This window comes from Cricetulus griseus (assembly GCF_003668045.3).
Source record: "Cricetulus griseus strain 17A/GY chromosome 1 unlocalized genomic scaffold, alternate assembly CriGri-PICRH-1.0 chr1_0, whole genome shotgun sequence".
Classification (NCBI taxonomy): domain Eukaryota; kingdom Metazoa; phylum Chordata; class Mammalia; order Rodentia; family Cricetidae; genus Cricetulus; species Cricetulus griseus.
Genome location: NW_023276806.1, coordinates 120,866,908 through 120,891,847, shown reverse-complemented (window position 1 = coordinate 120,891,847; position 24,940 = coordinate 120,866,908). Strand labels below are relative to the sequence as shown.

General features: G+C 41.0%; 1 protein-coding gene across 1 annotated transcript in view; it reads left to right on the top strand.

Moving 5' to 3' along the window:
• The window catches only part of Pld1 (phospholipase D1), a 123,900-nt gene extending 100,632 nt beyond the window's left edge, over positions 1 to 23,268 (top strand). Inside the window, 3 exon segments of the mRNA NM_001246828.1 lie at positions 9,908 to 10,061; positions 21,511 to 21,628; positions 23,044 to 23,268. Of these exon segments, the coding sequence (NP_001233757.1) occupies positions 9,908 to 10,061; positions 21,511 to 21,628; positions 23,044 to 23,268 (497 nt within the window).
• Positions 23,269 to 24,940: the final 1,672 nt, after the last annotated feature.

Here is a 24,940-nt window from a genome sequence, read left to right as displayed (position 1 = left end):
CATAGCTTGAATATCTGTGTATATGTACACACATAGGGAAGAATACTGGAGAAATGGATTCTTTTAATATTTGTAGAGAACAGTTCTTAAAAAGTTTCATATCCCAAGATCCTTTACTCAATAGCAATGGTTCTCAACCTGTGGGTCTTGACCCCTGGATATGAACATTCCTTTCACTGGTGTTACCTAAGACCATCAGAAAACACAGATATTTGTATTATGATTTATAACAGTGGCAAAGTTACAATTGTGAAGTAGCAGTGGAAATAACTTTATGGTCAGAGGTCACCACAACATTGAGAACAACTGCTCTATAGGGACTTACTCCATGGAATAAAACATGACTCCAGTAACCCAATCGCAAAAAGACAAATATAGTATGTACTCACTCATATGCGGATTTTAGACACAGAGTAAGGATTATCAGCCTATAATCCACACTGCCAATGAAGCTAATAAACATGGAGGTCCCTAAGAGAGACATACATGGTCCCCTGGAGAAGGGGAGAGGCTCAAGATCTGCTGAGCAAATTGGGAGCACGGGAAGAGGCAGGAAGGAGCTAGGAGAATGAGGAGAGAGAAAGAGGGATGCCGAGGACATGAGGGAGCAGAAAATATGAGTCAGGGGAAGAATACATGATAACAAGAATGGAGATATAATAGAGGGAGACACTTTTGGTTTACAGAGAAATCAGGCATTAGGGAAATGTCTGGAGATCTACAAAGATGACACCAGCTAACTATCTTAGCAACGGAGGAGAGACTACCTCAAATGCCCTCCCCTGATTATGAGATTGATGACAGACTTATATGCCTTCATCCAGCAGCTGGTAGAAGTAGAAGCAGACACCCATAACTAACAACCGATCTGAACTGGAACCCAGATGCAGATAGCTGGAATACCAGCATGGAACTGATCCAGACCCAAGGAACATGGGTTTCTGTGAGGAAACCTCGGAAATCTACGGGACCTCCTGTAGAAGCCCAGTATTTATCCCTAGCATAGGTGTGGACTTTGGGAGCCCAGTCCATATAGAGGAATACTCCCTGAGCCAAGACACATGGGGGTGGGCCTAGGCCCTACCCCAAAGGAAACGAAAGACTCTGATGACACCCTATGGAAGGCCTCACCATCCAGGGGGAGCAGAGAAGATGTGTGACAGATAAGGTTTTAGTGGGGGGGGGCGGGTAGGGGAGGACGGGTGGGAGAAGGGAAATGGGATTGTCATGCAAAACAATCCTGTTCCTAATTCAAATAAGAAAAGTTGGAAAACCAAAACATGACTCCAAATAGATCAAAGGCCTCAACATAAAACCAGATCAATGGATGGAGCTAAAAAATAAATAAATAAATAAAAAATAAAAAAAAAGTCATCTTGAGAGAGGTAGCCCAGATCCCAAAAGACAAATATGGTATGTATTTTACTTATTTGTGGATGCTAGCTCTTAAGTCTTCAATAAGCAGGCTGCAATCCATATAATCATGGAAGTTAGGTACAGAGTAAGGGACTAAAGGGCAGTGATAAATCTCCCTAGGAAGGAGACATAAAATAGATAATTATGGATGGACAAGGTTGGGGACTAGAATGGGAGGATCAAATGAGGAGGAGGGAAGACAGAGGTGGATGACAGAAGGAATACGGGGAGGGACATCTAAAACTAGGGGCATTTGAGGGATGGTATGGAACCCAGTAGGAAGCTTCTCAAAATATACACATATACAAACATGATCTAATTGGAATTGCCAAACAATGGGATTTTGGTTTTGTGATTTTTGTGGTGTATCTGTGTGCATAAAACGTGTATCTCTGAGTCTGTATTGTGTCTCTTGTTCTTTTTCTTTGGCTTTTCTTGTGTATTTTGTTCTAGTTTGTTTGGTTTTGTTTTATCTCATTTTGTTATTAGTTTTTTGATGTCTGTTTTCAAATGAGGGACAGGGCATGAACTTCAATGGGAGCAATTGAAGGAGGGGAAATCATAATCAGAGTATATGTATGAAAAAGGTCTATTTTCAATTTAAAAAGTAGAAAAATTACAAGCATGTACACAAGTCTGAAACATTTCATATAAAGCAAGAGAAATAGCCTAGAATTCTTTCATGTAACTCTATAGTCTATACCTGTTGACATGCAGTGTGGTTTTATTTTAGTAATATGATTTACTTCTCTGAAATATGTAAACTAATGTCTTTTGTTTTCTTATATTTTAACATACTTTTGTTACATAATTTCCAATTCTGTATTTGTTTATACATTTATTGCTTGTATATCTAACGGGTCTGTTCCTTTCTTTTCAGCTGTAACTACTCTCTGGTTTATTATTTTTATTTCCTCTAGTATTACAAAGAATTGCCCTCAATTTTGTTAAAAGCATGTTCATTTTCTGATTTGTTGTATTCATAGTTTATTTACAGTGAAGCCTCAGTTTATTCACCAGTGTATTCTTGGCACTGAGAACAGGGGCATGATCAAGGCTGGGGGCTTGTCTGGGAATGTCTGCAACAGTGCAGTTACAGATGCATCTTTACCCTCACAATCAAACACAGTCCTTTCCAGTTGGAGGGACTTACCTTTAAGTCCATGGCTCCTTAGACAAGGAGTTTCCAAGTTTTTAATCTGTTCACTAACCACCTTCTTTAATTCCCTTCAGGAGCTTCTTCAGAGGTAGGTAGTGCAGAGCCCTGGTCTCCTGCAGTGTCCCACAGCTGCTCCTGCAGCAGAGCCACCAGCTCCTTCAGTATTTCCTTTATGTCATTTCTGAGGAGTCCCCTTAGCTGTGTGTGGTGCCAATCAGCCTGCTCCTTCATGTCCTCCTTCCTTTTCACCAAATGATCTTTTCCATCACATTTCCTTTCTTTTGGTTCTTGGGACATTTTCTGCTGAAGAGAAAATGAAAATTAATTTACTTTGAAATAATAATCATCATCATGTAAAGGGGATAAAAAGCAACAACTTAGGGAAGATTACACAAAACATTTAATATTTAAAACACAAATGGTTCTGTGGTTAATAGTGAATGCTGCTCTTGCAGAGGACCTGGGTTCAGTTTTCAGCACTCCAGGGGATCTGATGCTTCTGGCCTCAGTGGACATGACCCCCATATATATATGCGTATGTGTACATGAATACTTAATAAAATTTTAACACATAAGGAACACACTCAAATTAAGAATGACAAATATCCAACAAGAAACTGGCAAGAGAATTTTCAACAATGCCACCAAAGAACATCCAAGGCCCATAAACAGAAGAGACTCATGTTTTTTCATATAGAAATGACAAATTAACAGTTCTTAATTGGCAAAAACCAAACATTGGTCAATCCAAGCATTAAATGGTCTGTGAGGCCACAGAAGTGCCATCTACTGCTGGGAGCTCAGTCTAGAAGCCATTTAGGAAAATATTCTGCTATCACACACACTGTAACTCAGAATTCCAGGCCTGCAACACAGAGCCTACATATATGCTCACATGCATGTTTCACAGCACAGATGCTGTCAACCATGTAACAGTACAGCACACCAAACTCTGGAAATACTCCAGCATCCATCTAGAGGAGAATGGTTTATCAATTGGTTATGGAAGACAAATAAATATGTTAGTTATGCACAGATAAATCACAAAACACAACATGGAATGGAGGAAGCAACTTTCATGCTTATCTACCAGTCAAGTAACACATCAGAGTGAAATAGTTATATTTAGGAAGGCACAGCATGATAAACATGAAACTTACGTTCCCTTTTTGGGGAGGGAAGAGTACATGTGGAAGGTGCTGGAGAGATTTGGGGAAGAACTTATATTCTCAGCCTACATGATGGATTTGGTGGTGATTTTATTATTGTTTTGTTTTGTTTTGTTTTGTTTTTTTCTGGTTTGTGGCACTTCTTTTTATTTTAAATATTTATTTTTATTTTAGAAGCCATTTTATTTACATATCAATCCCCGAATTCCCTTGCCCTCCCATCCTCTCTACTGACTCCCACCCACTCCCCAGGGATAGTGAAGCCCTCTATGAGGGAACCATCAAAGTCTCTTGCATCATTTGTGGGCGGGCCCAGGCCATCCTTGCTGTATCTGGGCTGCAATAGTATCCCTACATAGGGAATGGGCTCCCAAAGTCCATTTGTGCTCTAGGGATAAACACTGGCTCCACTGTTAGAGGTCCCATAGACTGCCCTGGCCTCCTAGCTGACACCCACATTCAGAGGGCTTGGTTCGGTCCAAATTCTGGTTCCCCAGCTTTACAACTAGGGTCCTCCATGCTCTCACTAGGTCAGGTCAATTATTATTGTTTTGATGTTTGTTTTCACTTTTTTTTTTTGTATTTTGCAATTGCCCAGTTTCCTATAGCAGATGCAGAAATGGTTTTTAAATGATCAAGGAAATGACTCAATAAAAACAAATCAGTTCCGTAAAAGTTAGTATACAAACAGCACATATTTGCTATCAACAGTACAAACTCAGAGGACAAATACTGAGCAAAAGGTCAGTGCCAGAGTCCAGCTCAGGATGAAGGCAGGGTCTGAAGATGGGTGTATGAAAGAGCAGCAATGGGAGGAATCACATCCCCTATAGGCATACAGGTCCCTAGGATGGCATATAAGTCAGTCATCAACCTCATTATCAGGGGAGGGCATTTAAGGTAGCCTCTCCTCTGTGGCTTAGATTGTTAGTTGGGGTCATCCTTGTAGATCTCTGGACATTTCCCTAGAGCCTGATTTCTCTAACCTGATTTTTAACCTGTAGTGGCTCCCTGTATTATGATCTCTCTTTTTTTTTTTGTAGTTTTTCAAAGATTGCTTATTTTTATTTTATGTGTATGGGTGTTTTCCCTGCATGCATGTTTTTGTACCATGTGTCCACAGTGCCTGTGGGGCCAGCAAAGAATACTGGATCCATGGAACTACAGGTGGTTGTGTGACATATGGTTCCTTGGGACTGAGCCTGAGTCCTCTGCAAGATCAGCAAGTGTTCTTATTATATATAATATATATATATTATATATATATATATATAGTATGTAATATATATATAAATATATATTATTAATTCAAGTTAGGGAACAGGCTTGTTTCACATGTAAGTCCCTCTCCCTCCCCTCACCCCCATCCCTCCTCCCCCACCTCCAACCTACCCCCCACCCCATCCACCCACCACTCCCCAGGCAGGGTAGGGCCCTCAACAGGGGCTCTGCAAAGTCCACCAAATCTTTGTGTGTTGGGCCTAGGCCCTTCCCCATGTGTTCAGAGCCAGAGTGTATCCCTTCACATGGGATGGGCTCTCAAAGTCCCTTCTTACACCAGGGAAAAAATGCTAATCCACTTCCAGAGGCTCCCTGGAGTGCAGGGGCCTCCTTATTAGCATCCATATTCAGGGGGCTGGATCAGTCTTGTACTGGTCTCCCAGATAGTGTCTGGGGTCGGTATGCTTTCCCTTGTTCAGGCCAACTGTCTCTGTGGGTTTCTCCAACCTGGTACAGACCCCTTCGATCTTCATTCCTCCCTCTCTTCAACTAGGTTCCAGATTTCAGCTCAGTGTATTTCTGTGGATGTCTATCTCTGCTTCCATCAGCCACTGGATAAGGGCTCACGTTGTATCAGTCGGCGGAAAGGGCGTATTATAATATCTCTTATCTTGTTCTCCTCTATTCTTCCCGAGATTCAACCTTCCTGCTCCCTCATGTCCTCCTCACCCGCCCCTCTTCTCCCCTTCTCATTCTCCTAGCTCCCTCTCCCCTCCTCCCATGCTCCCAATTTGCTCAGGAGATCTTATCCCTTTCCCCTTCCCCCGGGGACTATGTATGACTCTCTTAGAGTTCTCCTTGTTTCCTAGCTTCTCTGGCAGTGTGGATTATAGGCTGGAAATCCTTTGCTCTATGTCAAAAATTCATCCAGCAGCTGACGGAAGTAGAAGCAGACACTCACAGCTAAACACTGAACTGAACTGGAATCCAGTTACAGGGAAGGAGGAGTGATGAGCAAAGGGGTCCAGACCAGGCTGGTGAATCCCACAGAAACAGCTGACCCGAATAAGGAGATAATCTTGGTTCCCAGACTGATTGCTGGGAAACCAGCATGGGACTGATCCAGACCCCATGAACTTGGGCGTCAGTGAGGAGACCATGGGGCCTCCTGTAGTAGATCATTACTTATCCCTAGCATAGGAATGGACTTTGGGAGCCCATTTCACATAGAGGGATACTCCCTGAGCCTAGACACAGGGGGTGGGCCTAGGCCTATCCCAAAGGATATGACAGACTTTGAAGACCCTCTATGGAAGGCCTCACCCTCCCTGGGAAGCAGAAAGGGTAAGGGATAGGTAGGGTGTTAGTGGGGGGCAGGGGAGGAGGGGAGGGAGATATGTAAAACAATGTTTTTAAATAAAAAAATGGGAAATATGAGAGAGAGAGAGAGAGAGAGAGAGAGAGAGAGAGAGAGAGAGAGAGAGATACAGATCCCAGCAGGGGATGTAAGGAATAGGTGAGGGAAGGAAATGAGCCAGGCCATGGTGGTTGGGGAGAATCTTGCAGCCTGACTGACCAGTAGCCAGAGTATGTCTTTATTTATACAAAATGTAATAAGTAGGGATATATTCAAGTTGTTCCAAAACATAGATCATATTTTGGTTTTGGGACATATGTTTAACACTTTCTCTTGTTCATCTTTTAGTTATCATTAATAAACTGACAGAACAGAGTTAGCATTTCCAATCATTTTCCTTCAAGTTTTGATGTCATTGATAAACAGTTACCTTTACAACCATCTTTACTTGTCAACTCCATAACCCAAATTTTAAGAATCTAGAAGCAAATGACTAGAAGCATGTTTTCAGGCTGTTAGTTTTTGTGTATACAAGGGCACTAGACCAAACAATTTTTAAGCCATCCTGGGCATATTGCCATGTTCCAAGCAGTACATTATTAACTCTTAATGGTCAGAGGGCCCAAGAAATACCCTCAGGCCAAAGCTGATGGGGCTCAAATTCTGGCATGCTGGGAGAAAGAAAAGACTGCAGCCAGCCAGGAATTTGTCTCCTAGCAAGAGATTTCAGTTTTAACAACTTACCAGACCACCTCACAGCAAGAGACTGAAGCCCACAATGATGAGTCAGTGGGGGCGGGGTTGGGGGGAGGACTACACCTTGATGGGCACTGCTTAGATGTTCATAACCTTGGCTCTATTTAAATTTCACAGTTTTACTGCAGAACCCTGAAGATGGATTAGGGGCTTCACTTAGGTTTCTTTTTTCTCAAGATGGCCACATTGAATAAATCTCTTTTTTTTTTGTTTGTTTCCATTATTAAACTGGCTCTTTTAATTGACTTGTTGAGGATGTGTGGCTTGGGGCACAGGCTGTGAGCCTCAGGTTTGATAAAACGAGTACCAGAGTTCATGTCCCCAGAACCCATGTAAATGCTGGGAGAGCATGGTGATCCACCTGCAATCCCAGTATAAGGTATGCAGAGAAAGTGATTCCTGGAGCAGGTTGGCTAGCTAGATAGTGTTGGATTTTCTTTTACTCTAGCCCCATGTAGGGAGTCAAGATATTGTTTGTTATTCTTTGTTCTTACTCTTTGTTCTTTTTGGGGGCCACCACCCACCTCCCAAATAAATAACATTTTGATGGTTATCCAGTACCAAATGGTCAGCCCTGGAATCATATACATTCAAGTAACTCTAAATGAACTAAACAAGTTGTGTTTATGCATTTATACATACGACAATATCATTATAACATATATAACATTTAAATTGTTATAAATATATAGCAATTAAAATGAGGCCATAAATTTGAGAAAAGACAATGGAAGGAACATGGGAAGGGCTAGAAGGAGAAAAGGCAAGAGGGGAAATTATGTAATCATATTTTAACTGAAAAAGCAATTGAAGCCAGGTGTTGGTGGCACATGCCTTTAATCCCAGCACTCGGGAGGCAGAGACAGGCAGATCTCTGTGAGTTCAAGGCCAGCCTGGTCTCCAGAGTGAGTGTCAGGATAGGCTCCAAAGCTACACAGAGAAACACTGTCTCAAAAAACCAAAAAAAAAAAAAAAAAAAAAGCATTTGAAAAAAGCTGTCAAACCTCATGGTGTAATACTAAAACTAATTAGTGCGTATCTATGCTTTACCATAATCCACCACAGTGTTTCTTCTATTATAAAGACTCAGGTAATAGAAAGGAGTGCTTAGTACACACACACACACACACACACACACACACACACACACACATATATATATATATATATGAGATTGGTCCTTTCCAAGTGAAAGTCACTATCCTTGGTGAACTGAGGTTTTATCTCTAGACCAGTAGACCAGGCTGGCCTTGAACTCACAAAACTCTGCCTGCCTCTGCCTGCCTCTGCCCCCCTCTGCCTCCCGAGTGCTGGGATTAAAGGCCTGGACCACTACTTCATCCTGAATGTTTTCAAAATAGAGAAAGTTGATACCAAAGCTATGGCCTGCCACACAAGTGGAGGTGGAGAGTTGCAGCTATCAATGGCAGACTGTATTTCAGATTAGCCAGGGACTGTGAAAGCATTCCTGGCATTTAATGTTCCTTGTTGTATAACTTGAAGACTAGAAAGCTTGTTCTTGTTTTTGTTTTTTTCTTGTTTTTGTTTAAAACAAAAACTCACCAACCTCTGTACTGAGCTGGATGGTGTGCTGTTTTCTTTGAACTCCTTCATAATTCAATTAGCCAGCATCTTTTCAGATGCATGTAGAAAACTGAAGCATGTGAAACAAAAAGGAGAATGTATTGTTTCATAAACAATGTAAGAATGCTCTAGTGTTACTAGTTTAGAATCTTCCAGATTTTGTTGTGGAAGGCTTTCTTGGACTGCCAGCTCCCAAATCATGACACAGAGACTTAATATTAGTATTGCATCCTTGACCTTATCTTATGCTTGTCCCACTAGCGCTTATAACTGAAATCAACCTATTTCTTTCCATTGTTGTTTTGCCTCAGGGCTTTTTTACCTTTCTTTCATTCTGCGTGCCCTATTCCATATCTTGCTGTTGGCTATCCCTGGGCATCTCCCTAGCTTTCTCTCTTATTCTCTTTCTTCTCCTCTCTTGTTATCTCTGCCCACCAGCCCCACCTATCCCTCTACTGCCTACCTATTGGCAGTTCAGTTTTTTACTAGATCAATAAGGTGCCTTAGGCAGGCAAGATGAAACAGAAACACATCTTTGCATAATTAATAAATACAGCATAAACAAATGTAGCAATCTTTCCTTAAACAAATGCAACACACTTTTACATAGTTAAAGCAATACTCCACAACATTTTGTAGTTCCTTTTACCATTGTTTTCATGTATGTGTATTGTGTGTATCTCCATGCGTGCACACATATGAGTGGGTGTCCATGGAGGCCAGAAGAAGGTATCAGATCATCTGGATCTAGAGCTACAGGATGTTATGAGCCACTGGACATGGGTGCTGGGAATGAACTTGGGTCCTCTGGAAGAGCAGGAAGCACTCGTAGCTGTTGAGCCATCTCTCCAGCCTATGAGCATTCACTCTGTCCTTCAGCCTGGCTTGTTGGGTTACCCCTCATGATGGATCTTCTGAGGTCAATATCCAAAGGATAGGAAAGATGGTATAAAGTTCTGTTTTCTTAGAAGCTCTCATAGTCTGTGGTCCAGAACCGTGCCACATGTTACCTCCTAAGCTAATCACTGATAAAGATGATGGCACTATGATTCTAGGCTGCTTTAGAATGATCAAGGTTCCACACTTGGGCTAATCCTATAGAGGCTCTTACCTCCCTAAACTACATCTTCCCTAGATCACTTTGACAAAACTGGGGTGTTGTGAGCCAGGAAGCATGGAGTAGGGTTGGCCCACTGGCAGTGGTTGTCATGAGAAGTTGTTCATTTCTGTTGTTTGTCCTTTTAGGCTCTGCCAACATCAATGACCGGAGCATGCTCGGGAAGCGAGACAGTGAAATGGCTGTCATAGTGCAAGACACAGAGACAGTCCCATCAATAATGGATGGAAAAGAATACCAAGCTGGCTGCTTTGCCCAAGGACTTCGGCTACAGTGCTTCAGGTGACCCCTACAGAGCCATGATTCTGTTATTAGTTCCACAGTCACAGTGTTGGGGGCTCAGGTTGGCACCCCTGTCATGCCAGATTCTTTTTTTAATCTAGAACAATGTCTCTCAGAGTGGAGGACATACACACTGGTATAAAAAATGACTCCAAATACAGATTATATATATATATATATATATATACATATATATATATACATATATATATATATATTCTGTCATCTTTATGTATAATAGCACAAATTACCATTTTAAATGTAATCAATTTAAGGTCAGGCCAGATCAAACCATCTAGGTAGGATTTGTTTACATTTTTAAAAGTAACTTCACTTTTAAAAACCTAAATAAACAGGTACTTCCATAGGTAAAGACACTCCCCACCTAGCCTGAGGACCAGAGTTCAATCACCTCAGCTTATAAGGTAGAAGGAGAGACTCTTCAAGTTGTCACTCACACATGGGGACATGGTGAAGAAGAGAACCAATTTCCTCAGGTTGTCCTCTGACCTCCACATGCACTGTGACATGAGCATCTTCAGGCACACAAAAGAAATTGCAAGGATATAATAAGTCCTGCTAAAAGTGTTCTAGTGATTGTGGCAGCAGATTTATGTATGAACACTACATTTCCCAATTTAAAAGGATTCCAGACATGAGAGATCCCTGGTCTTCCTCACGAGAGACAGGGTACTGAGGACTATGAAACAAGACTGTGTGACTCTAAGGGACTCAGTGCTGCTGTTGGCCCTGGCTAGGGTTAACTGCCCCCAGACCCTTTAGTCTATTGTTAACAGTCATCCTTCTAAACCTTCTAGATCATATCACTCCTTTGCTCACTACCTTTTAACTCCTTACCTCAGAACTAAGCAAGAAACAGGTAAAACTTCCCAGAGGTATTAATCCGCATCCTCTCCCCAAGCAGTAGACCTTGTCAGGAGTTCCTTATGATTCTAGAACTGCCCTTGCTCTGATGTCATCTCATTTGTGACCTATAGGGGTCTCTGTGACCACCAGAGCCAGCAGAATGCCAATCTGAGTGAGGCAAGAAGGAAATCAGGTTCAACATGACTTAGGCAGTACTGGTTCAAACTACCCTGACCCTGAGTAGTTTATTATAGGACATTTAAGTGCAGTGAAATTTTGAGAAAAGTTTCCCGTTGTAACACAATCCCCTGTGCACAGGAGGCATAATTACATCAAAGAAACTCTTTTCGTAGTACATGTCACTTCGTCCATGAAGATGGATTCTAGAGATAGGCTACATATGTTATCTTAAGGGCCTAGGGGAGGATCTGGTGTGGTCTTAGTCCTACAGATAGTGTAGATATATCTGAGCTCTTAGCCACTTCTTGTCCTGGTTGTGGGAGCTTGGGGGAGCCCCTGAACATACAGATAATGCAAAGGTCACCTAGACTATTAGCAACCTCTTATCCTGCCTGTGGGATCTTGGTAAGGCCTGGCCCTACAGGTATCATAAGTCACCTGGTTATTAACCACCTCCATCCCCAACCTTGTGGGTAGAAAAATAAGTCACACATCTCTTCCAGTGAAAAGACAATCTTGTTTTGACATTCCTGTTTCCTTATGCTTGTCTGTGAAAGCAAGGACCTTTGAACTCCCAATAGTGGCCTCAGTGGTGAGATATATGTGCCAGGTGCCCCGAGGTAGTCAAGGGTTGTGCTTTATGCTGCTTGGGGGAGGGATACCCTGTGACACCATTGTTTTCATCCTTCCTGTGATAATGATCCATTTGGCAACTGGCTCACACACAGGGAGGACATGTATTTGGCACTGCACTTCTTACCAATAGGTTGGCCATCTTGATAGCTATCTTCCTTCTTCCTTCATTTCTGGCAGACTCGGCTCCCCAGATCCAGCTTCATTCCAGACAAACCCATTCTTTGCTCTCAGCTCAAAGAGCTCAGCAAAGCCATGCCGGGAAAAAAAAAAAGTCAATACCTTTCAACCGCTTTTATTGCTGTATTTATCACCTTTATTACTAATTATTTGGCCCAGTGAGAATTCTTTCAAAACATTGGTATTACAGAAAAGTGCTGCTAATTTGTTTTGTTTAGCAGGGGAGAATTTAAAATTAGTACCCTGCTAATCAACCCACCGGCTTCCTATTACAACATATACAAGGAGATAATTATTTTACTTTTTAAGCTGAAAATATGCCATATCCTTTCAGTGGTGGGTGAACTTAAATATTCTCTTTAAAGTGGTGGGCTTCTTTATATATCTTTAGGAATATACTAATTATAGAGGGACAGGATTCTGCTTTGCAACCTATTATTCTCTTATAGAAAATTATAAAACTATAAATATAAAAAGATAAAAATTATATTAAAAACAGTAAGAAGGTAAAGTCATTTGTAATTCCACCACACAGTGCCAATAGATTTTAAACTTTATTTTTAAATTGATACATAAATTGCAAAGATTTAATGGAGTGCTATGGGATGTGTTTGTATATGTGTTCACTGACTAATATCTACATTAGTGTGAGGGCAACTTAAAATGCTTATAATACATGTTTGGGCGGTGCCAAAGTGCACATGTGGAGATCAGATAACAACTTGAGGGAGATAGTTCTCTCCATCTGCCTGCTGAGACAGGGGTTTCTATTGTTTCTGCCTTAGTGAGACTAGCTGGGCTACCAGCTTCTGGGAGACTCTCCTCTTTCCACTGGCATCTCACTGTAGGAGTGCTGGGATTAAAGGTGTGCACTGCTGCCTCTGGCTTGTTAAATGGGTTTCAGAAATCAAATTCAGGTCAGCAGGCTAGCAGGGCAACTATGTATGTATGTATGTATGTATGTATGTATGTATTGGATGAACCATCTCTCTAGTCCACCACCATCCAAAGTCTCCCATGAAGCTCACCAGAACTTCTTACTCATGTCTACAATGGCTTAGTTCCCATTCACCAACCAGGTTTCATGTTTCCTTCCTTGTCACCCCAGCACTGGTAACCATCATTCTATTCTCAAACATCTGTGAGGTCTTTTCCATGTTCCATCTACATGGTGAAACCATCCTGTCTTTCAATGCCTGGCTTATTCCTTGATGATCACTACTTTCATCTATGTTGTCACAAATGCCAGGACTTCATTCTGACATGTGATAGAATAGCATTAATTTGTATGGATGAGCAACATTTTCTGTATTCACTCAGCAGTTGATGGACACATAGTTTGTCTCTGCTTTTTGGCTCTTCTGCATAATGGCGTAGTGAACATGGGAGTGCAGTTGTCTTTGACTCCTGAAATAACTTCTCTGGAGATAACCCATAACGAGCTTATGGGTGGGATCATACAGCTCTACTTTAGTCATTTGATGAATGCCCGGTGTGGGTTGTCATCCCTAGCAATACAGTAAGGGTTTCCTCTCAGCAGCTCACAGTATGCTAATGAGTTTTACATTTGGCATCTAGCAGTCTACTGTTTGCCTGCACATGTATTAGTATATATTGCATCTATTTTTGAAAAACAAAATTTAATTCTTACAGGTCCTGAATAGTCTTAATTTTTAAGATTAATCTTTTTATTTTTGTGTACATGTATATGTGTGTGCACTTGAATGTGAAAGTCCAACGATAGCTTGTAGGAGTCAGTTCTCTCCTTTCACATTGAGGGTCCTGAAGATCAAATTCAGGTTTTCAGACTTGGAGGCAGTCAACTTTACCTGCTGAGTTATCTTCTTTCCGGCTGTCTTAGAACTCTGGAACTCAGTCTGTAGACCAGGCTGACCTTAAATTCACAGAGATTCACCTGCCTCTGCCTCCCAGGTGCTGGAATTCACACCTGGCCCCCTGAATCTCCTTTATTATTTAAATGCTGCAGGTGCTTTTCCATGTCAGTAAGTGTTATTCTGTAGCAATTTAATGATTGCATCATTCTTCATGTGTGTATGCCATAATTCCTTAAAAACATAGCTTTATGTCTGACACAAATTTTTGCTGATGTAAAAAGAGGTAGGTATTTTTGTTGGTTTGGTTGTTTTTTTATGTGAGCAAAAAACGTGCCAGTTTTTCTCATATAAGGGAAGCTGCCCCAAATTCCTTTTTAGGTTGCTAACAATTTAATGGCTCATTCCTTCCAATTCTTCAATATCTCTTATGGTAGCTAATCTTTGCCAACTTTTAATTTTGAGTGGGATTTCATTATTTTGTGATTTTAAGGTTTTCTAAAAATGTGTTCATTAGTCAAGAATACTTGCTCTTTTGTGAGTTTGCCCATTTTTTTCCTGGAATGTTTAATTTTCTTTTAATGACTACTTATTTTGTTGAATATGGTTGAGCAATTTCTTCTTACTCCTATTTAGGGTGAATTTATTCAAGTATTATTAACCAAATTTATTAATTTTTTTCCTTTACCTATTTGCTAAGAATATATTCCCTAACTTTAAGAGCCCATCCAATGTGAAGGGATGCACTCTTGGCCTGTACACATGGGGGAGGGCCTATGCCCGGCCCAGGATCATGTGGTGGACTTTGGGGAGCCACCATCAAGGGCCCTACCCTGCCTGGGGAGTGGAGGGTGGATGGGGTGGGGGGCAGGTAGGGGGTTGAGGGGAAGGTCTGGGGGAGGGTAGGGAGAGGGAGAAGGGATTGACATGTGAAGCAAGCTTGTTCCTAATTTGAACTAATAAAAAATTAATTATTTTTTAAATTCCCTAGCCTAAGGTGAACAGTTACTTTTGGATTTTGGTTTTTGTTTTCTTCCTAGTATTTATTTAGATTTTGCATTTTGCATTTAACATGTGAACTTTCTTTCTTTCCTTCTTTCCTTCCTTTCTTCTTCCTTTCTCCTTCCTTCCTTCCTTCCTTCCTTCCTTCCTTCCTTCCTTCCTTTCTTTCTTTCTTTCTTTCTTTCTTTCTTTCTTTCTTTCTTTCTTTCTTTCTTTCTTTCTTTCTTTCTTTCTCAGGGTTTTACTATATAGCCCAAGCTGACCTTAAACTCAAAACCTTCCTGTCTCAGCCTCTTTGGTGGTAGGATTTCAAGTGTGCACCACCATGCCTCACAGAGTAGAATGTTTTGATGTAGGAAATGAGACAGGGTCTCTAGATTTTCTTTCCCTCAGCTGGTCAAGAGGTGAGTGAAGTAGTAGTATTTACCTGCTTCTTTTAAACCTTTGCTGTTGTGTTTGTTTTTGAGACAGCATCTCTCTATGTAGCCCTGGCTGGATTGGAACCCACAAAAACCTGCTTGTCTTTGCCTCCTTAATGCTGGGATTAAAGGCCTATGTCACCATACCTTGCTTTTTCCCAGCTAAGACCTTGTGTAGCCTAGGATGGTCTGAACTCACTTTGTGGTTGAGGATGACCTTGAACTTCTGGTCCTCCTGCCTCCATCCATCAAGTACTTGTATGATGGGTGTGCACTAGCACATTCAGAAGTTTATCTGCTGTTAAATGCTTCTTTATGATACTGGCAATTGCCATAATTGTGGCTTTCCTCCTAACTTTGTCACATTATATTGAAAGTTTGTTTTCTTACACAGCAGTGTGACATCATTTTCACGGCCTCATCTTTTAAAATTATTTTGTCACACTACTTCCTCAGTGTAGTATTTTTTGAACAAATTTGGCAATTCTAAATATTTATTCTTTCACATGAACTTTTGAACTATTTACTCAAATTCTCTTACATCCTTAGTTTTCTTTTTAACTGGCAGTATAATAATAGATCAACATTAAACAACAGATGTCTTTGTAATATTGAGTCATCTTACTGAAGAAGGCATGAGCCTTAATTTATATATTGTTTTATTCTCTGCTTGTCTCTGCCTGTCTCTCTGTCTCTTCCTCTCATGTGTGTGCATGTATCTGTGTGTTCACATGCCTGTATGTATGTATTTTTGTGTGTGTGCATGTTCATGTGCGTGCCCATGCTTGTGTGTGTGCATGTGCCCATGTGCCTGTGTGTGCACATAGCCATGTGTGTGCATGACTGTGTGTGCGTGTGTGTGTGTGTGTGTGTGTGTGTGTGTGTGTGTGTGTGTGTGTGCCTGTTAATGCTTATGCATGTGCACATGTGCCAGTGTGGGCAGGTGCCCATGTATGCACAGGTGCTTGTGTGTATGCATGTATGTGGGGGTCAGGAGACAACTTTGTGTTCTTCCTCAGGTGCTGTGCATTTTTCTTTATGAAGCAGGGTCACACTGACATGGAATTCACCAATTAGGCCAGGCTGGCTCCAGCAAGCCTTGTCTCACTAGCCTCACCAATTACACTAGGCTGTCTAGCCGACCTGCAGGCCCCTGGGATCTTTGCCTCTCCAGCATTGGGCTTACCGGCACATACCACTGTTGGTTTGGGGCCTTCAACTCAGGTCCTCATGCTTTCAAGGCAAGCCCTTTATCAACTGAACCATCTCCCTATGCCCAGTTCTTTGTTTTATTTTATTTATTTATTTTTTTACTGAAGTTTTAGGATTTTTATAACAGGAGGATTGATCTTTAGTAAGACTTCATTTTCTCCTTTATGCTGAGCCTATACCTTTCATGAGAAGATAATTCCCAGGTGTATTTTTTCCTGGAAATTTTTACACTCTTAAAAAGACAGTTGTTCTTGAACAACGATTTTAACTTTACCCCATTGGCAAATACAGATAATATATTTAAAAAGCACCACAAAAAATTTCAGTTTTCCCTCCCTTTATTGGAAGTGTTCCCATAGATAAATACTGTAGCCTAGAGCACAGCCATTTAACATGCAGCTTCAATCCATTTCCATCTGGGCTATTTTTGAATAGAAATTGAGAGACACGTTTCAATGTGAAATCAATTCTAAATAGAGACAGAATCAACCTCCAGGGTCTGCAGTGAATGTCACAGCGATGAGCCAAACAGTCCATTAAATCCTAGAAAAATACCTGGCTTTACAGATGCAACCATCACTCACCAGAAGTCAATGGCCACACAGGTGAGCTCGGAACCACTTAAGAGGAGGAGATGTGCAGAATACAAAGAACAGAGAAAATGTTTTTTGGAATGTTTCTGCCTCCCTAATTTTGTGGTTAAATATCAAATACATATCCAAGGCATAGAAGCAAAGTCATTTTCTCTCAAACTTTGTCCTCAGAAGATCACCTAAACTTATTCATATATTTAGTTATTCATTTTCATGTAGTTAAATGCTGACAAGGGAAAGTATTTGTAGAACTAAGCTTTGTCTGTTATAGACTTATTTAACTTTCCCTACACAAGTCTTTAACTTATAAATTGGTGGATACATTATCTCACCTCTTATTTAAAGAATAAATTAGTGGAAATAGTTCTAATGCTTTAGTTTCCAGCTTCTTAAATGTATCCCAAGCTAATGATACTATTCTAATTAATTTATTGTCATAGCCTCTCTATTCTTCAGATTTAGTGTAATAAAGTTTTGCCTGAATTCTCAGCAGCTAGCCAGGAGTGTGCAAACACTTTGGGTCTTTTTTTTATAGTTATTTTCATGTAATCAAAAAGAAACATTATTTGAAATAGAAATAGAATTTTGAGGCTGTAAAATTTAATAATCCTAGTATACCCCTGGTATTTGATTTAGAGAGATTTTATGTAGCAGAAAAAGTACAGAATGAGATGGAAGCCTTTAATACCTGTGAAATAGACTGAACTATTGCAAGTTGTTGCTGGAGATGCGTGGAGAGTATACAGTGCTTTACAGCCTGTCCTCAAATAGTTACAATTGTTCTTTTTTTTTTCTTTTCTCATTTTTTAAAATTTTTTCAAGACAGGGCTTCTCTGTAGCCCTGGCTGTCCTGGAACTCTCTCTGTAGTCCAAGCTGGACTCGAACTCACAGAGATCAGTCTGCTTCTACATCCTGAGTGATGGGAGTGGAACAGATGTGGTCCACTACCACCTGGTTTCATATAGTCTTTAACCCAGGAATTTTCATTCTGGAAGAATTCCTCCTTATGATGTTACATATTATGCCTAAACTGCATTCATTATGATATTTGCTCATTATAATAAGAACTTATTATTGCATTGGAAATGACACAAATGTCCATCATAAAATAATTGGTTGCATAAACTATACATGATGGGAAACTCTACAACCATTAACAGTGATGTATGTGGGTCTGCATTTGCTTAAGCACAGAAAGGATAACAACTGGATAGTATCCACATTATTAAACTGCTGTCACTGTGCTGGTTGATTTACTTGTTGTGGTGACCAAACAGCTGATCAGAAGCAGGCTAATGAGAGGGTTTACTTTAGCTTACGGTTCAAGAGACACACGCCACTGTGGTGGGAAAAGCAATGCAGCAGGAACATGAGGTGACTGGTCTCATCTTTTACCTCATCAGGAAGGAAGGATAGGAGGAGTGGGAGAGGGTGGGGGAGGGAGGGAGAGAGGGAGGGAGGATATCAAGACCTACTGCAGCCATACATTTCCACTACCACATTTCCTTTCCTAAAAGCTAACCTTCCTGGAGATCCCACAATCTTCTGAAGCAAAGCCATGACCCCACTGGCAATCACTTGTTCATACACACGAACCTGTTGGGGACATTTCATATTTAGATTACAGAAGTCAGTTTTGCATAAATTTGACAAATTCTCCTTGACATAGTTTTCCATGTGGTTATGGGATTCCGTGTCCTCTGGCCTTTCTCCAGCCTAGCCCATTGCCTCTCTTCCCTCCAGCTACGCTGGGTCATCTCCACTGTTGACACTCACTCCTCTAGGGGACTCTTTACAAAAAATGGTTTTACCAGCATATAAACAAGGGCAATTGGAAGGTTGGTATTTCCAGCCAAGCCTCTTTCAAACTCAAGGTCACCACTGTTCACATGATGGATTCACAGACTCAATGTAGAATTCCCAGTCTCTGCACACTAGCTGGGCTTACCCACAGAATCCACCATCCCAGTAAATGGCAATGCCACATCTCTGTCAATTGTCCTCAAGACCAACAGTTTTCTAACAACAACTACTCTCCTGGCAAAACCTCTGCTCCCCAAACAGTCACTGTCATCTCACCTGTGTTGCTGCCAAGGCTCCTGATTGCTTTCTGTTTCAACCCTTGCCTATAGAGTCTGTTTTTAATACAGTGTGTGTGTGTGTGTGTGTGTGTGTGTGTGTGTGTGTTTATCTATCTATCCATCTGGATCTAGAGATATATACAGGATAGAATGTGTCTCCTTGTCCAGTTATTCTTATTTGTTTATCTATTTACATACAGGGTTTCATTCTGTAGCCCAGGCTTGTGACCTGAATTTCACTGTGTGTATCAGGCTGTTCTTCAACATATAACAATCCTCCTGACTCTGCTCAGAAGTTCTATTTTACTGTGTAAGCCAGGTCCTATCTCCCTTCTGTCTGATGTTATCAGTGAGGTGTCCTTTCATTCACTTACCACCAAAACCAGTCTTCACATGTCCTGTGCTCCAGTTGTTCTGTAGTTAGCAGAGGCCTTTCTGGTGTTCGCTGAGTTCACAAGGCATATGAAAAAGGCCTTGCCTAAGCTCTGGGCTTATTCTTCGAACCAGGGTCTCCTGATATGGTCAGTGTCTTGGGAATACTTTTTAATCTACATACAGATTCCTTTAAGAACAAGGGTTATTATACTTTATTTCTTTTTTAGTGGTTTTTGTTTTCTTTTTTTTCTCTTTTTCTCTTTTTATTATTATTATTAATTCAAGTTAGGGAACAGGCTTGTTACACATGTAAGTCCCCTCTCCCTCTCCCTCCCCTTACCCCCCTTCCTTCTCCCCCACCTCCAACCTGCCCCCCACCCCTATACTTTTCTTAATATGGTTCCTAAAACCTGTCTTGTTCCCACTTGGTGATTTCTTGCATTTTAAAAATTTATTTAATTATTATGTATACAGTGTTTTGCATGAATGTATGTCTGCACACTGGAAGAGGGCACCAGACCTCATTACAGATGGTTGTGAGCCACCATGTGGTTCCTGAGAATTGAACTCAGGACCTCTGGAAGACCAGCTAGTGTTCTTAACCTCTGAGCCATCTCTCCAGTCCTTCTTGCTATTTCTTGTCTCTTGATTATACATGATCAGTTTAGATGACATCTTTTATTTTTAAAGATTTTATTTATTTTCTATGTATACAACATTCTGCTTCCATATATATCTGCACACCAGAAGAGGGCACCAGATTTCATAACGGATGATTGTGAGCTACCATGTGGTTGCTGGGAATTGAACTCAGGACCTCTGGAAGAACAGTTGGTGCTCTTAACCTCTGAGCCATTTCTCCAGCCCTTAGATGACATCTTAACATACAACTTCTTATGGCAGACACTCACAGAGATATGAGAATAGCCAAGCCATGCTCTCCCAAATAATTTGTATTCTATTAGTGACAAATCGACCTGCTGAAAAAAAAGACATAAAATATTGCAATTTCTCTAATAAAAGCAAAACACATGAGAGGGACAGTGGGGAAGTGCTAGGCTACCCAGCATCACCTGCAGGACCAGAACAGGGAGCTATGGAAGGGCTGACAGAGTGATCTTGTTCTGAATCTCAAAACATCACAGCTATGTTGTCTGGACTCGATGTATGGCTTTTGCTTTATTTTATTATGTTTTATTTTGTTGTGTTTGGGTTATTATCTCTTAGAACCCTGTTCTTTTCTAATAAAAGGCAGAAAGGGGGTGGATCTATAGGGGAGGGGCGATGGGGAGCAAATGGGAGGAGTAGAAGAGGGGAAACTATAATCAGGATATATTGTCTGAGAAAAAATATTTTCAATAAAGGGAGAAAATGAAAACAAGAAAAAACAAAGCCATTGCATCTGGAGTTGGTAGGAGAAGGGAAAACCTCCCAAGCCATTCCCATCCCCTCCTTTCAAAACACACCCTATCTGTGACAATCACAATGAACTCTTCTTGCCAGGACTCACAATTCACTCTCATTCACCTAATTTAACTACATAAAGAGAAGTCGTGTTTTTCTTTCTCATATCTTATCCAAGAGATGGGCATGGTGCTTGACCCAAGAGATGGGAAGGAAGACAAAAGGGAAGGGTAGAGTAGGATCAAAGGGAGGGGTGGAGTCAATATAGAAGAAGTAGGGAGGGAAACAGAAGGTCACATCACATGGAGGAGTCCCATCTTTACCTCCTACCAGCAGTATGAACTAGAACAGATTTTTAGACTCTACCCGATTTAATTCCTGTCTGTAAAGTGGGCATAGTTGCAGCTGGTACTTAATGAGATAATCCTTGGAAAGGGCTTCTCACATTGCCTTCTGGCCAGTGTTTGGATGCTAACCTTAATGGTCAAGGGTCTGGCCATCCTAGACCACATTACAAGGATTCTTTTAGAACAAAAGGAAGTTTTAATGGGTTTAATGGCGTCTTTGTATTCCCTTGGGAAGATCTCTGTCTCTGTGATTGATCTGCTTTGCTGTTACCACTGCAAACTTCTTATCTTGGTCACTCAATTCGAAGGCTCTTGTATTTCAGGCTTGTCCTTGGCTATCTTTCTGATCCAAGTGAGGACCTCCAGGATCCTGTGAGTGACAAATTCTTCAAGGAGATTTGGGTTTCAACAGCAGCTCGAAATGCTACCATTTATGATAAGGTGATGTTTACTTATCTCCACCCCCACCCCTGCCCTTTTTCATTCATTATCATCCCAATTTTATTGATACATATCGATAGAATATTGCTAGTGGAAAATAATCAATATATCTCCATGTTGTAAAGCTATCTCAAAGATCAAAGATGTAGCTCAGTGGTTGGGTACTTACCTAGCATTCATGAAGCCCTGGGCCATCATTTAGAAGGCCTTAGTGACATCCTGTCCTCCATAGGATTCAAGGCTATCATCAAAAGCATCATAGGTACACAACTAAGCAACTTTTGATGGTGCTTAGTGACAAAGAGAAGGTAGGTCAATTGGGTGTGCTCAACCCATCTCGTCTGGTGACCACTGGGAACTGTGTGCCGCAGCTTGGCTCTCTGAGCTTTCTTTTCCTCCCTGTGGTTACTAAAGAGTTAAGTATTGTTTGATGGTGGATTAGGTTACCTCAGGAAAAAGTCAGATTTGTTGACTATCTGTGAGAAGCTGGGTAAGAATTGTCCTCCTTTGGGTCTCCCAGAGCTCCCTCTGCACAGACATGCCATCTTCTTAGTGGGACAGGACAGTCATCTACGTTGCTTTATTTCATACTGAGGACTCCAGGCTATGATGAAGCAGGCCATGTGTTAACAGAACATTACAAACTCATTGTATGGCCTGTTCAGCCCCTGAAATTGGGGAGAAACAATGAGAAAAGACATTTTGGTCATAATGGGGTAAATCTGCATATGAGCCTGTGGAATCGAGTCTCTTGGGTACAGGAATGATGCTGAATCTGTGGGTTCTTGGTCTCATTTTTATGTAACACTTTTATGTAAAGTGCTGTGGTGTCTGAAACCCTCTTAGCAAAGGGTTGTATGTTAACACATGTTTACACTGAACTTGTTGACATGTGTATCTTTCAAAATGAAAAGTCAGAGAAAGAGAACTTGATGTTTCCCCCTTAGACAGGGATCTCTAGTGAAATTCAGGGATGGTTATTATTTTAAAATGTCCTTCCTAGCAAGCATTCCTAACTGCCAGCTTGTCTTTATTCTGTGGTTAATGAGCACTATAGATGATAAAGTAAGAATGCGGGTGTGGCCTTTTAAAATGGAAACAAGTCTAACAGTGTCTGTAGCATATGAAAACAGCAACTACAGTTCTTTGGTTTGGTTGGTTGGTTGAAACCAGGACATACTGCATAGCCCAATTGGTCTTAAACTGCTGATTCTCCTGCCTCAGTTCCCATGTGCTGGGGATTACAGGCGTGTGCCACTCTGCCCAGCTGTAAACAGTAACCCTTAAACTTGTGCTTTGACAGAAAATTAGTGTTTCATAAACAAAGGTTTTGCTTGTTTTAATGAACATTTTCCATAAGAAACCTGTGCTTGTTTTTAAATAAATAACTCAATTTCCAATTTGTATTTTAACAGGTGTTCCGTTGCCTTCCAAATGATGAAGTGCACAATTTAATGCAGTTGAGAGACTTTATAAGCAAGCCCATATTAGCAAAAGATGATCCCATTCGTGCTGAGGAAGAACTGAGAAAGATTCGGGGCTTCTTGGTGCAATTCCCCTTTTATTTCTTATCTGAGGAAAACCTGCTGCCTTCTGTAGGAACCAAAGAAGCAATAGTGCCCATGGAGGTTTGGACTTAAGACAAACTCCTTTGCAACTCAAGGACTTACAACCTGAAGACACATTGCATATGGTGACTTCCCTAAGGATCTCACAGCCAAAGTGAGGCCAACTCATTGGACTCTTTGGAGTGGATGAGGGGACAGTAGTCACATTGGTGTAAGGGCACTTGACATAAGCAGGACTTCATTATTTCTCTTGCTTGTCCTTGAGAAAAGCAGCCATGTTCTTGTTGATGACCTATGCTCAAACAATACCAAACACAGATACAAATGCCATGATATATATCAAAACCCATCTTATGTACTAACAAGAATCTACCTGTAACTGTGATCCAGGTTGCCAAGAGTCACCTGAACTCTCTTGCTCTCCTCTGATGCTCCTTTATACAGCTGGGGCCCACCAGGCATGCCCTCATCTTGTCCATACAGCCCTGTTTAAGAGACTGCTTATCAACGAAAGATGTAGAGAGCTGCTTTGAGAGTCCTCAAGGTTCCAGAGGGTGCTGTACCCACCTGGTTCTGACATGAGGGTATTTACTAAGCCAAGAAGTTGCTTTTTGTTCCTTTTCAGTCACCGTAGGGACTCACAGACTTTACCGAGCTATCCACATTAGGCACTTCTGAGGACAGCAATGGTGTGTCTTGACACCAGGAAGATGTTAAATTCCATTACTGAAGAAGAAATTTTCCTTGGTTCCCAAAGATACTGCCAAGCTGTGTCCTTGTCATTGAGCCCATCTGATAAAATCTGTAAACACGTGCAGGGTATGCCAAAACATAGCAACCAGATAAACACAGAGAGAACCTCCCAGGTATCAGTGGGAATCCAGTTCAGATAAGGCACACGATTCCCCACAGTGTGTAGTATCCCTGTTAACTACTGGGTTGTTCAAAAAGCTGGATTGCTTATGGAGCAATCCAGTGGATACAATTTGTCTTCCAAAAGAACTGGAGGCATTATAATACCTTCCAGCTAACAAGCAGGAGTCTAACATTATTTACCCTCCAGTTTTTTCACTATGTCTTTTTTAGGGGGAAAGTAATTGATTATAAAGACGAAATACTTTGCTTGCACTGATAACTATATAGTAACATTCCAACACGGCTTCCAAAGAAGTTGCAATAGTAATTCACATTGTCCCAGTCTGAAATGTGCATATCCACTTTCCTTTTCAGATGGTATGGTGATAGAAATTTGATAGACCAAATTTCAGAGTTCTTCTTGCATCCTAGGAGCACCTGTAAGTTCCTGGAACCCTGGGGTCCTTTGGGGTCCTCTTCAAAGCAACTTCTGACTCATGCTTTTAGGAACAGATATACTGGTTTAAAAGATGACACAGGACCACAAAGCCAATGTTATGGGTTAGTAACAGAGTAACAGTCACATCCAATGGAGGATGTCACCTCTAGGGAACATTCCACAAATGAGGTGGGATTTGTAATCAACAATGCAAATGAATATGTTTTTATGAATAAATAACTTATTTCTTATATGGCCAAGGATGGTGAGATGATTTCATTCTATAGTTGTAGTGAATAAGACACTATGCAGGTAAAGACAAGATTGCATTTAAAATAATCAATGTGCATGGAATGCCTAAAGATTCATTGTACTTTATTTTAAAAAATCTTCAAAATGTTAAAACAGTCAACCAGCTGGTTTTTGATTTTGTGCACAATGTTCTCATAA